Here is a 15000-nt window from a genome sequence, read left to right as displayed (position 1 = left end):
CGAAGTAACGGTAGTCTGGCTTCAGCATACCTGTGATGATGTCCACATACCTTGAGGGAAAAAAAATAATTGCACTTAGAGAATGGAATTTTAAAACTAATTATGGAATTCTTTTCAAAAATTGTGCAACATAGGTAATTCTAATTAAGGAAAGCACACCACTGGAATCTATCTACTCATGGCTCTCTAAATTTGTCTTTTAACAATAGTGAAAACATACTTGGACCTAAGATTTGCTCTAGTTTTTGCATTATTAGCTGATGGTACTGAGTACATTTAATAACACGATAAAATTCAATATACTGTTATCTATTTAAGCTGATTATTTCTTGAATATCTTATCTATATCTGTCTATCTATATTTCCATCAATCTTTCTCTTGAATAGCAGATAGTTCAGTACTTGTATTTCAGAAGGAAAATAACATTAAGTAAAAGTGACTAAAACTACGACTTACAATAGCTAATCCATCAAACGTAAAAAAAGGCTCATACGTAAGTCATAAAATAAAATATCAAATAACCACTAATAACATCAGATTAATCATAATCTTTACAGGCTCAACTCCATTGTGAAACCAAGATAAGAAAGGAATATTCTTACTTTTGACGATTATCCTCGTGGATGGCAGTAAATGCACCCCAGTCAAAAACAGCATCAAATGGTCCAAGTGTATCCGAGGGGACTTTTGTGACATCACAGACATACACTTTCAGGCGATTATCAGAAGTCTGTAAATGAAAGCACAGATGAAATTCAAGGAAAAGAAAAGTAAGAACTTGTGAAAAACATCTAATGGCTGTGACAAATACCATTTGGCAAAAATTTTCATGAAAAGTTTCTTAGTTACATTTTTTATGTTGTTTATAGTGAGTCCCGACATATTCAGGTTGGTGTTCCACAAACTAGGATTATGTGGCCTTTGTTGTTCATCTCTACTAAAGAAAGGCTTTTCTGTTAGCTTAGAAAATCAAATAATACAATATACAGATGAATCTACTCTTTGTTTGCATTATTCCCTCCTTTCATATGAAAGGTGAAGTTCCCATTTGGCTTAATTGAGATTTGGAACAAATCACCAGGTGATGTCAATTAAGTACATGGCAAGACTAAAAGAGAAATATGCCCGGTTATTAACCATACACTTGTCCTATCATTTTCCTTTTGCATAGGTAACGCTGCACTTGACTAAGAAAATATCTGATGACATCTAATACTTTTATCCCCCGCGAAGCATCTTTTCGATGGAACTATGATACTATATTATCCAATGCTTATATAACAAAGACAGCCATATTAATTGCATTTTTAGACTTTCTTTACCATTACTGGAAAATGGCTCTGATTGTTAACATCTTTCCGAGATCATTATCTTAACCAAGATTGCTCAAAGCAATGGTCTACTTTTTCTCATTAATACCAACGTAGATTTAGACTAATGCCGGAAATCATGTTTGCCAGTCTTATCTCCACTTTAACAGGTACTTCCAATAGCATGCATAGCCTTTACACCTTTAGAACTGGTGGGTGGTGCTACTTTTGAAACACCTTCAGCATCCATGTACTGCCAATGTGCCACAATACCAAACTGTTCATCTCTAGATGACTGGATGCTTTTCTTTTTACTTCGTAACTGGACTAGGCTTCATGGTATATTCACATATACCAATGTTCACAGATTTATGTGTGACGAACTTTGAAGAGCCATTATTGGTCGGTCCGTTTTATTTACTTGTACAACTGTTTTCTTATGTATATATTCATGTATTTGATGGTTTATCCTCACTTATTCATAATACAGTATATCTATTTCATTCTCTCTTTACTATTTACGTTGGCAAAGTGCAGAGAGATTTGTGGGTTTGCTGAAGTAGTTTGGTGCTAACTAAACCTCTGAAATCTGTCACCACATATTGTGTGAAGGTAGTACTATTTTCATATAAAACGTAAGTTGGTTGAGCAAACTTAAAGGAGGAATTATGAGTGAGCCTGTTAAACGAATGTGGAGGAGGTGTCTAATGTATATCCCCATGTAACTTTACACATTTATACACTCATGTGTTGAATCTAATTTGCCAGGAATGTTTTTGTAACATCAAAGAACATTTAATCTTCTTTTAAACTGTGATTTAGCAGCCTGCTTTCATAAAACTTCTAGACAAGTGGATTTATTCACTCCTTCGACATTTATATTCATATTAGTCCTTATATCTCTAACAATAGCTTACAATTTCCATACTCCAAATGTTAATCCATCCCTAAGCAGTCTGAGCTGATTTGCCACATTATTCTTATTGATAGGATCTTTTCAGCAAGTACACTTTTCCATTTTCTCCATTGCTTTACAAACGAGTGATGGCTAAGTATAGCTCTACATCATTACGAATAATTATTTATATGTTGTATTGTCTTAGCTGAATTAATTGGTTAGTATAAACATAGACTATTTATTATCCTTGTGTGTGTGTTTTTTTAGCTTATAATTATATCATTTTGGCCATTTGAGAATCTGACTAAAATGCTTGGTTTTTTTATATACAGAATTCCTCTGTTGAAAGGATTTAATTTATATTCGCTTAGGATCTTATTTTCGTAAATCTCTATTTTTAGGTTCTAGTTTTTATCCTAACGATGTGACCAATAAGATATTCCAACAAAAAAAGTTTCCATACTAAGATTCCTGATTTCCCATTTAGTAAATATCTTTTTATCCACTTTATCTAATTTTATACATCAAAATTAAGGTTCAGTATAACATAAGGATATGGAAACTGCCAAAGCATCTCTCACTATTAAATACTTGGATAAGTAAGATATGATAATGTTTAACTCATTTTGATTATATGAAAACTTCAATAACAGTCAGTTACTGACGACGACTTATCATGTTCTTTTTAGATATGGCAAAACAGGTCTATCGGAGCTTCTTTCCCATCGTTATTCCGATATTAAGGGGTCGGCTGCCTGATGTGCCCTCTCAATTGCCTTCTATCAAAGGCATCCACTTCCACCAAATCTCTTCTCTCCATATCATCCTTCCCCTTATCTCGCCATCTAATTCTCAGCCTATCTCTCGATATTTTCCCCTTAAAAGGCTCCTCCCAAGCCCTCCTCACCATTCATCATCAACACGTGCCTCAGCCTTAGTACTCTTATTACCTCGTTAATCTTCACTACACCTACAACAACGCCTGAATATTTTTTTCAACGTCAACAAACATAATCCACAGTTAGGGAAGAGGCAAGCTTTACACTAAATTATCACTAAGGCCAGATGCCATTATTATCAACAGAGCTTACCTTGTACAGTTTTCCAAATGAACAATCTTCAACTGTGTGGGTTAAATCATCGTGAGCCTCAAAGAACTCTGAAACTAGCTTCTCGACTCCTTCAATGCCAACAACTTCATTGCCACGTTCGTAGAGCCTGGGAATGTGAAATTCCTGGGCTTTAGAGTTTATAAAATATAAACCACATTCATATGTTTGTTACTATACGAGAATCTTATTCTATAAAATCATTTATGCTACAGACAGTACTTTGACATTGCTTATATTTACTTGCTTCGTTGTTTACAGGAAAATTATAAAAATTATGTGCTTTCACCTTAAGGTAATTATATATGCACATTTGTTCCTAAGCATACCAACAGAATTATTGGGTGGTAATCGTATATTCAAGCACATGGCATAACCGATCCTATGTATCATTAATAATTCAAATATCAGCTTATAAAAGTAACAAAGATTAAACCAGTGTTCTTAAAGAAATATCAGATACATTACCATCGTAAATCAGGTGTCTTTCCGCACAGAGGAAGAAGAATCTTAGCTGGTTCTGATGGAAGTATCTCCCCAACGTACTGCACCAGCTTCATCGATGGCTTGCCTCGGGATTTACTCGCTGGCTGGAAAAAGAAGTACAATATTTTGAGTATCTCCTTTATATAATAAAGAACAAGTGTTTGACTATATAATATACATACCCTGGTGAGAGGAGGTACTCCAAGAGGTACAATTAAGCAGGCCATACACGCAGAGGATTGGCGCGCTGATTTGACCGTGATTGGGCGAATATGACAATTTCGTAGGTAATTTGTATTTTTCCTAACTATACAAACCTTAGCTATTTAATATGGGTTATTACTTTCGGCGTAGCTGAAATGACGAGCCATTAGAACTTTAACGAGGGTTTACTACCCCACCGCTAGTTAGCGGGTGGTAGGGAGGGTAGCTTGCTACCCCCCCCCCCACATACACCTATGCTTGAGCTCACTTTGCTTAGAGGTAGGACTTCAAGGGGGATAGGGCTGGCAGGCAAGTTTGATTAAATAGCTAAGGTTTGTATAGTTAGGAAAAATACAAATTACCTACGAATTTTTCATTTGTTCCGTAACTGACATACAAACCACGCTATTTCATATGGGTGACTCACCCGTTAGGAAGGGTGGAAAGTCCCAGCCAGTAATGGCTTTTGGCTTTGGCCGGGGACTGAAGTGTGACTCGTCCGGGGAAGTTGACCTGTAGTCCTTTACATGGAAACTTTAGGCTAGGACTTTCCCAATACCACCTCATCAGGGTATGGGGACATGACAGTTTTAGTTTAATACTAGGAACACAAGGAAACATGGTTTACCTGCAGTGGTTCGAGGTCAGCTGTGCAGAGAACCCAGGATGCTGCTTTTCCCAAGAGAGGGGAGGATGAGGAAAAGAATAAGGGCCAGACATACCTTTTAATTCATGCAGACTAAGACCGGGTAACAATGCCCTCAACCTTCTGCTACTTGTCCATTAAGGAGCCTGAAGTTTTAAATCAGCTGTTGTGCAGCCACCACAAGGCCGATGGAAAACGTATCGAGACTCCTGTGGGTCACGTCTTGCAGGTACAGTAGTGGGCTGTGAAGGTCGTCTGACGCTTCCACACCCCAGCTTGTAGCACCTGCGTCACTGAAAAGTTTTTATTGAAGGCCAGGGACGTAGCTACGCCCCCGACGTCATGTGCTCTAGGGCGACGTGACAGAGGAGGGTCTGGATTCAGGGACAGATGGATCACCCTACGAATCCATGCCGAGATGGTATTCATGGTAACCCTCCTCTTAGTCCTCCCAGAAATCACAAACAATGCCTGTACCTGGGGACGAACTGCAGACGTTCTTTTGAGATATTGCCTCAGACTCCTTACTGGACACAGTAGAGATGGTCTGGGTCATCTGTTACAGAACGAAGACTCGAACCGAGGGTCCGACACTCCCGGATTCTGAGTCTTAGCAATAAACTCAGGGACGAATCTGAACGTTACCTCCCCCCATCCCCTTGAATGGGCGATGTCATAAGAGAGACCATGAAGTTCACTGACTTGCTTGGCCGAGGCCAAAGCTAGTAGGAACACCATCTTCCAAGTTAGGTGGCAATCTGAAGCTTGGCGTAATGGTTCGTAGGGAGGTCTCTTAAGAGACCTGAGAACTCGAACCACGTTCCATGGAGGAGGTCTCACTTTCGACTGAGGGCAGGTAAGTTTATAACTTCGTATGAGTAGGGAAAGTTCCAGCGAGGAAGAAATGTCCACTTCTTTGAACCTGAAGGCTAGACTTAAGGTTGAGCGATAGCCTTTCACCGCCGAGACTGAAAGGCGCATTTCTTCCCGCAAATACACGAGGAACTCCGCTATTGCTGGAATAGTGGCATCGAGTGGAGAGATACCCCTTCCAGGACACCAACCCCAGAAGACTCCCAACTTTGCCTGGTAGACAGATGCGGATGACCTTCGCAGGTGTCCAGACATCCTGACCGCAACTTGTTACGAAAATCCTCTCTCAGCGAGGAGATGCTGGATAGTCTCCAGGCATGAAGTCGTAGCGAAGCTACAGCTTTGTGGAAGATGTTGGAGTGTGGTTGTTTGAGTAGCTCGTGTCGTGGAGGGAGTTCTCTCGGAAGTTCCGTTAGGAGTTGCAGAAGGTCCGGAAACCATTCCGTGTGATGCCATAGCGGAGTTATAAGGGTCATCGAAAGATTGACCGATATTCTGGTCTTGTTGAGCACCCTCCTCATCAGACAGAACGGGGGAAAGGCGTACACGTCGATGTTGTCCCACCGTTGTTGGAAGACATCTTGCCAGAGCGCCTTGGGATCCGGGACTGGGGAGCAGTACAGCGGAAGCTCAAGTTCAGCGCTGTAGCGAACAGATCCACAGTCGGGGAACCCCACAAAGTCAGGACTTTGTTGGCTACTAGATGATCCAAAGACCACTCGGTACTCACTATCTGAGACACTCTGCTCACTGTCGGTGAGCACATTCCTCTTGCCTGGAATGAAGCGAGCCGATGGTGGAATCGAGTGGGCTTCGGTCCATCTCAGTATCTCTACTGCGAGATGGGATAGCTGCTTTGAAAAAGTACCTCCTTGCTTGTTGATGTAAGCCACTACTGTGGTGTTGTCGCTCATCACCACCACAGAGTGACCCGCCAGGTATTGTTGGAACTGTTGAAGGGCCAGGAATACGGCCTTAATTTCTAGCAGATTTATATGGAGGCACTTTTCTGATTCTGACCACAGGCCTGAGGTCCTGTGTTGCAGAACGTGGGACCCCCACCCTTTCTTTGAGGCGTCCGAAAACAGCATCAAATGCGGGGAGAGGACAAGAAGATCCACTCCTCTTCGTAGGTTCTCGTCTGTCACCCACCACTGAAGGTCCGTCTGTTCCGCAGGACCCATAGAGATCATGACGTCCGGGGAATCGTAACATTGATTCGACCGAGACTTGAGCCGCCATTGCAGGGATCTCATCCTGAGGCAACCGTTGGGAACTATACGAGCCAAGGATGAGAGGTGACCGAGGAGACGTAACCACGATTGGGCTGGAAGTTCTTCTCGACTGAGGAAAGGACTTGCGACCATCCTCAGCCTTGCTATCCTGTCATCTGATGGGAAGGCTTTGTGGGGATTGGTGTCTATGATCATGCCTAGATATACTAGTCTTTGAGTGGGAAGCAGAGAGGACTTCTCGAGATTTACCATGATCCCCAGATCTTGGCAAAGTCCCAGAAGTTTGTCTCGGTGTCGAAGAAGAGCTGACTCCGAGTCTGCTAGGATCAGCCAGTCGTCCAGATAATGGAGGAGACGGATTCCTATCCTGAGTGCCCACGACGATATTAGGGTGAACAGTGGTGAAAACCTGTGGTGCTGTGGAGAGACCGAAACACAGCACCTTGAACTGGTACACCTTGTTGTCTAGGCTGAATCTTAAGTACTTCCTTAAAGACGGATGGACTGGAATCTGGAAGTACAAGTCCTTCAGGTCCAGTGTACACATGAAGTCTTGTGGTCTCACTGCAAGTCTGACCGTGTCTGCGGTCTGCATGCTGAACGGAGTTTGCATGACAAACTTGTTCATAGCTGAGAGGTCGATGACTGGTCTCCAGCCTCCAGACGCCTTCTTTACAAGAAAGAGTCGACTGAAGCAGCCTGAGGACCCGTCGAGGACCTCTTGGAGAGCGCCCTTCTTCAACATGGTCTGGACTTCTGCCCGAAGGGCTTGCCCCCTTGCTGATCCCATGGCAAGGGAACTCAACGACACTGGATCCGCTGTCAGGGGAGGTAAAGATGTTGTGAACGGGACGCGATATCCTTGACTGATTACGGAAATCGTCCAGGAATCGGCCACGAGTTGCTGCCACTTGTTCGCGCAACTTTGTAGGCATCCCCTCACTGGTGGACATGCAGGGGGACTGCCAATCCTAGCGTTTGCGGCCTCGGCCGCTCCCTCCAGGATTCTTTCCTCCCCTGGAAGAGGACTTTTTGCCTTTCTCTTCTTGACAGGAAAGGGCTTAGACACCGTCGTCTTCGCTGCAGCTGCCGGTTTCGTGGTCTTGGTAGGACGTGGTTGCTGGGGGTTTATAGGGCTTCGATGTCAGAGCCCTATGTAGGAGAGAGTCCTGGTTGGACTTCCTCCACCTCTCAGCCGCCTGCTCCATGTCCTTAGGCTCGAACAAGTTCTTCCCCATAACGGAAGAATGTCTGAGCCTGCTGATCTCGGTGTTGGGGACCTTTTGATGGAATATCTCGGACACCGCATCTCGACGTTTCAAGATGGTATTAGCCCACAAGTTCGAGACTTGGTGGGCTAGAAACTCGATCGTACGAGTGCCCGAGAGTAAAAAAGTCTCCATGGCCTTCCTGGTACTTTCTTTGGACAAGTCGTCTGAACGTAACAGGATGCCCAGGGACCCTAGCCAGATGTCCAGCCACGAAGTTGCCTGCATGGCACACTTCGCTACCTTTTCCTGGCTAAGGATCTCTGTCGCCGAGAATGAGACCTGCTGGTTGGAGAGTCTCTCAAGAGGGACTCCCCTGGTAAGCTCTTCCAAAGAGTGGTGTAGGGGAAGAGCTAAACAAGTCTCCTCAACGATGTCAAAGTACCTCCTCTGTTGGACACGAGGAGGTGGGAGGAGTTTGTTGCCGGCGCTGGATCGACTGGAGGAGGCAAGCTCGGAGAGCTGGGCTTCGACCTTGTCTCTGGCACTCTTAACCCCTTGAGACCAGGGCAAAGCCGCGCTGGCCTTTGAGGGTTTTTGAGTCCCAAAGACTCGGTCCAAGACCGTGTCCTTGCATTCACGAGGGGGAATCTCTGGATCCGCAAACCCATTGAGATTCCTCATAAGGGTCAGAACCTGCCAGAACGCATGCTCTGACTTCTGCAGCTCCCCTCCTGAAGGGCTAGCAGCGAAGTCTACTGTCCCTAAAGGCTCTTCTTGGGGGGACTCGTGGACATTCTCTGAGTGCTTGGCTGGCTCCGGTCTAAGCCTTGAAGATGACTTCGGCAAAGTCTTGGAGTCTTTCGTCTCCCTCCTGGGAGGGATGCAGGACTCCAACAACGATGGTGGGAGGCTCTTCTCCACCCCTACCAGAGAAGACTTTCCAGCGCGAGGTGGGGTTCCCCTCATTGGTGCGATGGGAGAACGCCTCACCTCGCGTGACTCCCCTGAGGACGGGAAATCTTCGTCCAAAGGGGAGGGAGTGAAAGTCTAGGGGGGTGAAGAGGCCTTCCTCAAGAACTTACGAGGAGTCAGCTTCGCCCTCGGAGAAGTTACCACGTTCAACACTCCTCTCTTCCGCTTCAGGGGAGTAGAAGCTGCCAATGATTTGTGGCCCAGCTCAGAGAGAACAGGCTTAAAAGCCTGCATGACCGCTCTGACCAGGGACCAAAACCAAGGCTGCTGACTGCTGTCAGAAACTCCCTCTCGAGGTAAGGGGATCGACCGATCCCTAGGAGGAGTTACCAAAGGGGGGTTCGCCTGAAAAGATGAAGGAGAAGAAAAGTCCCTGGACCTATCCGCAATCTTCCCCCTCGCCGGCGAGCGTGCTGTTCTGCGCTTGCGATGGGGGGGGATGCGACGATGATGACCTGGCTACGCGTTGTTCTGCAGCCTCGTGCGAGGGATCGCGCTGGGGAGCGTGCTGGTGCTCGCGCAAGGGGAAATGCTCTGGATCACACGCGGGAGACTTAGCACGCAAGGGCGATGGCGAAGGCGCGCGGGGGCTGGAGAAGGCAGAGGGCGCGCTGAAGGATGGATAAGCGGGCGCGCAGGGTCCGACCGAAGAGCCCGTGCGGGCGATAACGTTGGGTGCACGCGCAGGAGACACATGCCTTGGGCGCGAGCACGCATGAGAGCACACATCCGGCTGTGTTGATGGGCTTGGGCGCGTGCGCAACCTCGTGGGCGCGCGTCGGAGAGTGCGGGCGAGGGATGGCGCGCAGGCGGGGACCGATGGCGCGGTGGTAAGCGCTGGCGAGCAGGGGAAGAAGTTAACTTCCCACTGCGCCCAGATCAGAAGATCGTGGGCGCGCAGGAGAGCACTAGCGCGTAGGCGAGCACTGGCGCGTAGGCGAGCGCTGGCGCGCAGGAGAACAAAGGCGCGCAGGAGAACGAAGGCGCGCAGGAGAATGAAGGCACGCATGGCGCGCAGCAGGATGAGGGGGCGCAGTAGCACGCTTGCGATCTGGAGAGCGCTGGCGCGCTTTAACAGAAGCATCTTCTGCCGATGAGCGCTTGCGTGCAGGTGAGCATTGTCGCATAAGGGACGTATGCACTAACTTGCGCATACGCCCTTGATGACCCGAAGGGACCGTTCCCCTTTTTACAACGGGATGCGTTGGCGCCCACAGCGCATCAGCAGCCAGGAATGGCGGCGGCAGGTCAGCAGGTCTGACGGGCGGAAGGTCGGCGTGCCCTTTGTAAGGACGACTTTCCACCGAAGGAGATCGCGAAAGATCTGCAGAGATGTCTAGGGTTGTAGCTGGGAGAGTCGGAGAACGACGGCGAGGTTCCTCTGCGGCGGACTGCGGTGACGATGAACCGAAGAGGCGCCTCCTAACACCCTTGTGAGGTGAAGGAAGGCCTCTACGGCGAAGAGGAAGGCGGGCTTTACACCTTATACGCCCTCTGGGGGACGTGGGGTCAGAGGGCTGACCATCAGCAGTCCTCCGAAGAGGAGTCTCTGTGAGTGAACTCCCCCAAGGGGGAGAATCACCGGCAGGAGAGACCGTTGGACTTAGTTCTTACCTCGAAGGATGTGCAGAGGGAGGAACTAAGCCTTCAGCTACATCAGGATCATCACGAGCAGAGGTTTGAGATAACTCATCGGAAGCCTCTGCCACGACAACGTCGACGATAGACAGGGGATCAACCTCTGCTAAGTCGGAGATTGTTTGACAGCGGCCCCCAACCTGATCATGTCAAACAAGGCTTCCTTGGAGGGCAAACCCTCAAGCCCCAAGGAAGCCCAAAGCTGAAACAAATCATCATTAGTTACAGGAATATTTAAATCCTCCTCCGGGGGAGGAGGAGGAGGAGCTGCCTCGCTATGGGAGGCAACTCCCTCTCTCAAACCCCGAGATCGGGCAACAGAACTATGGCCTACGCTACCACTAGACAGTTTCTCGGAAGAAACCGATCGAGTGGGAGCTTCAGAGGAGGTTTGGGCCACGGAAGAAGAGCCCTTGGGATTTTCTCCTTTCAAAGAAACCTTCGAAGGAGAAATATCCAGTCTGGACTTCTTCTTCCGGCGCCAAGAAAATCTCTCCCACTGGGAGGTAGACTACTCCCTACACTCACCACATACTTTATTTCTTTCACACCGCTGGCCCCTACAATAAGGACATAGGATGTGAGGGTCCGTATCGTCCGCCGACATATACGTGCCACAAGGGCGGTCGGGTAATCCAGGACACTTTCGCATAGCAGCGGCCAACTTCACGCACACCTGTCAAAGGAAAAGCAAAAAGCATTAACAATGGCTGTCAAAGAAGGCGAGGGTGAAAGCGGACACGTCCGACTACCACCCGAGCCGAGAGCAAAGTGAGCTCAAGCACAGGTGTGTGTGAGGGGGGGGGAGCAAGCTACCCTCCCTACCCCCCCGCTAACTAGCGGTGGGGTAGTAAACCCTTGTTAAAATTCTAATGGCTCGTCATTTCAGCTACCCCGAAAGTAATAACCCATATTAAATAGCGTGGTTTGTATGTCAGTTACGGAACAATGATTATTTATCACTTTTGACGGTAAATATACGATACTTTAACTATTAGCGAAACTGGAATTCGCTATAAGAAAAGAACGAGTGCAGACTAATTTGGTATTTTTCTCTATAAGTTTAATAGGGGCTGGGGCATAATAACTTACGTATCAGTCTATTGAAATGTGAAGTATGTTTTTCACTACAAGTCCAAAGTTTACATCTGAGACATTGAAGGCAACTTATAGCGCATGCGTTGTTTCCCATCAGTTTGGTGAGCTTTCTTGTGCATTTACAATGACGTATTTGTCAGGTGGTTTTTTTTTTTAAACCAATTAATAGATTACAAGTACTTCATAAGTTCCTGGATGTTCTACTACAGCCTTTCCCCCCCCCCCCCCTTCCCTTTCAGTTTCAACTTAACCACCATCACATAAAGACGTCTCCAAGAGGGAACTTAAGGGAAGTACACCAATCTATTTCAAAATTTAGTATAACTTCATTTATGTCAGCAATTGATTATGATGGAAATGCTCTCCGTTCAGTGTGAAGTTATTGTTACTCATGTGAAATTAAACAATAATGCCTCAGAGGTCCGATTCTGACTTAATTTTTCAGGGAAGACCAACACATTTCTACTGCAAAGCTTCTGTAAAGATTGCAATAAAAAAAAAAATTAAATAAATAAATAAATAAAAGTGTCATAACCATAGGTAAGGAATTATTTGTGATTTACTTTTTCATAAAGTAAGAATTTATTTTTATTTTACTTTATCATAATGTAAGGATATATTTGTGATTTGCTTTCAGTTTGTGGCCTGGGAAGAGGTCCAACTAGCAGTTGTGACCTGGGAAGGTTTTGTTACCTGGGAAGGGGGCCTGGCCCAGCCTAGGGGTTGTGACCTGGGAAGGGGGCCTGGTCCCGCCTAGGGGTTGTGACCTGGGAAGGGGGCCTGGCCCCGCCTAGGGGTTGTGACCTGGGAAGTGGGGTCTGGGGAGCTTACCCCCTCTAGGGGTTGTGACCTGAGAACTACTAGGTTAAGTTAGGTGGGTTTGTTAGGTTCCGTACCCTTTTACAAATCTCAAAAGTGATAATCACGTTTTGGCCTGTTTTCAGCCACTTACATATATTTTTCCAACTGGTTAACTTGTGCTTATTTTGCATTTCTGACCACTGTTATTGCTGCAAATCACTCGTTAACGTCACTTCCCACCCCCAAAAACCCCAGTTTCCCACTGGGGTCCCCCATAATTGTCTTTATATAAGCGGGTCCAAAAACCCATGAACGGATGGTTTGCCACAATAAACATAGTCAGAAATTCTTAAAACACGAGACAGCAAGTAGGAAAAATATATGGTTCACGTATTTGGCTAGAAATTGAAGTATTTATTTACCGATATACATGGTTCGTGTATTTGGCTAGAAATTAATGTATCATATTTTTACCCATAGTTACGGGTTTAAACGAATTCATTAGTAAAACTTTATTGAAATATCCTTATCAAAATTGTATTGGGAAAATTATATCAATGTTAAATAAAACCCAAAAACTCATGAACGGGTGGCTGACCCCAAATAATAACCTTGTAAAAAGTTTTAAGGCTAGGTTGCTTTGGGCATACTGTAGACATATTTTGCTTGTGTTTTGCTGCTTCACCATGCTTTTTTAAATCTGTTTTATGAGCTCTTATTACCGATTTGCAAACTTTACAATATGCCTTTGTTTTGTCAGTCTTGAATTCTTCAATCCATTTTTCAAATAATGGATCCTTTAACCAGGCTGCTTGAAAGGCCTTATCATACTTGGCCCACTTCCCCATTATAAGAACACAACCACAATTACACGTGCGTCAACGGAAATATCAAGATCGTACTGAGTAGTGCAGTTAAAGCCAACGCCACAACAAAACCTTTATTGGACCTGTATGATACAGGTTACATACAGAGAACATAAACAACACAGTTCATTGCACGATGCGTCTTGGAAATAGAAAATGAATTATAACTCTCATAGAAAATTGTAAGAACATAACAGCGGGAACTAAAAAGGATATTAATAATCGACTTTATAATTATCAACAAAATGAAATGTTAATGTATTTGAAACTTTCAAAAGATCTATCTTAAAACTATTTATATGAAAGTAGCCCAATTTTATAATTAGTTTAATGATAAAAGTAACCAATAATAAAAAAGTAGCCCAAAATTTAGCAAGTAGCGGATTGTAATTTTTTGTAGCAGACAGCCTTAAAAAGTAGCCCAAACCGCTACTTGTAGCCCAATCTGGCAACACTGCAATGATCAATCTCAGAAATGCATAAAACACACAAAAAAGAGATTAGGATAAATATGTTTCACTTCACGTATTTAGCTAGAAACTAAAGTATCATATATTTACCTAATGGAGTATCTATCACTGGATATATTCACACTTCCATACGTAAACAGAGATTTACGAACAAGTGATGAAGGTACAGAATTGCCATTAGAATTTTCCCACTTAGATTCTAGATTTCGTTTCGTAGCTTTTCCTCCTAAATGTGCGTAATTTCGGCAATGTCGCACACGTTTCGTTGGTCTATGCATGTTTAAGATAATGTTAGTTATATATAGAATTGATGAGAATTTCACATTCATTCAATAGCAAGCTAAAATATTATTGTCTCTCAGCAATGCATTGAATACATGAAAACTTGTCACTTTAAATGGAAACATGTGATTGTTTTGGTATGAAAAGCGTCTGCGGTCAAATGGTCGCTAGGCAACGAGTATGAAAAGTCCTCAAGAACAAACTCAATGGAAAAGGAAAGCCACTCAAAATGCAAAAATATATAGGATGATGCGATTCGTTTTGTTTGACAGCTGCATTTAAAGACCACTCTGCATCTAAAGTTCTAAACGTCAGCGACATTTAAATTTTTGAGCGTGCAAACACAATAAAAAACCTATCGGATTTAAGGATTTATGGATTTAGGATTTAAGGATTTTTATTAACTCTGGAGACCCCTCTCAGGATATGAGAGTACATTTCAAAATATACAAAATCATAACTTGACTTACAGTAATTATACAAGATGGCAGTAAAAAGAAACAAAAATACTTCTATTCACCTATACAATACTGTACATGTATCCGTATACCCATATATGCAAACACAACAAAAATGTTCCGAATGATGTCCGGATATTTATAAAATGCTATGGGAACTTGGAGCATAGATATCCTACAATAAGTGTCGCGTGAACCCAGTCGGCATACGTGTAGACGACAACCATCTTGCCCCGGGACTTATAAAGGCCGCTCGATAAAAATCCAATTCTCACCAGTGTTTATTGTTAGTTTGCTGTAAATTCGTGATGCATCAACAAACGTTCAATGCAGTCAAGACAACTAGCGATATATTAAAGAATAAACACTAAGAGAAACAAACATATATATATATATATATATATATATATATATATATATATATATATATATATATATATAT

General features: G+C 44.3%; 1 protein-coding gene across 3 annotated transcripts in view; it reads right to left on the bottom strand.

Moving 5' to 3' along the window:
* The window catches only part of LOC137639906 (thiopurine S-methyltransferase-like), a 34487-nt gene that overhangs the window by 7882 nt on the left and 11605 nt on the right, over window positions 1-15000 (bottom strand). The window contains exons 1-5 of one of the 3 annotated variants that reach the window (XM_068372184.1): window positions 13909-14034; window positions 3787-3908; window positions 3301-3427; window positions 604-731; window positions 1-50 (exon numbers count right to left, since the gene is read on the bottom strand). The exon at window positions 1-50 is cut by the window's left edge and continues 81 nt beyond it. In XM_068372184.1, coding sequence (XP_068228285.1) covers window positions 1-50; window positions 604-731; window positions 3301-3427; window positions 3787-3878 — 397 coding nt within the window. In that variant the 5' untranslated portion in view covers window positions 3879-3908; window positions 13909-14034. Of the gene's footprint in view, window positions 51-603; window positions 732-3300; window positions 3428-3786; window positions 3909-13093; window positions 13357-13908; window positions 14035-15000 lie in introns of those variants that run through there. The other 2 variants (XM_068372181.1, XM_068372183.1) reach the window with 2 other exon arrangements.

Source organism: Palaemon carinicauda, chromosome 4, assembly GCF_036898095.1.
Source record: "Palaemon carinicauda isolate YSFRI2023 chromosome 4, ASM3689809v2, whole genome shotgun sequence".
Classification (NCBI taxonomy): Eukaryota; Metazoa; Arthropoda; class Malacostraca; order Decapoda; family Palaemonidae; genus Palaemon; species Palaemon carinicauda.
Note: the sequence above shows the minus strand (reverse complement) of the source record. Positions and strands in the feature narration are given on the sequence as shown.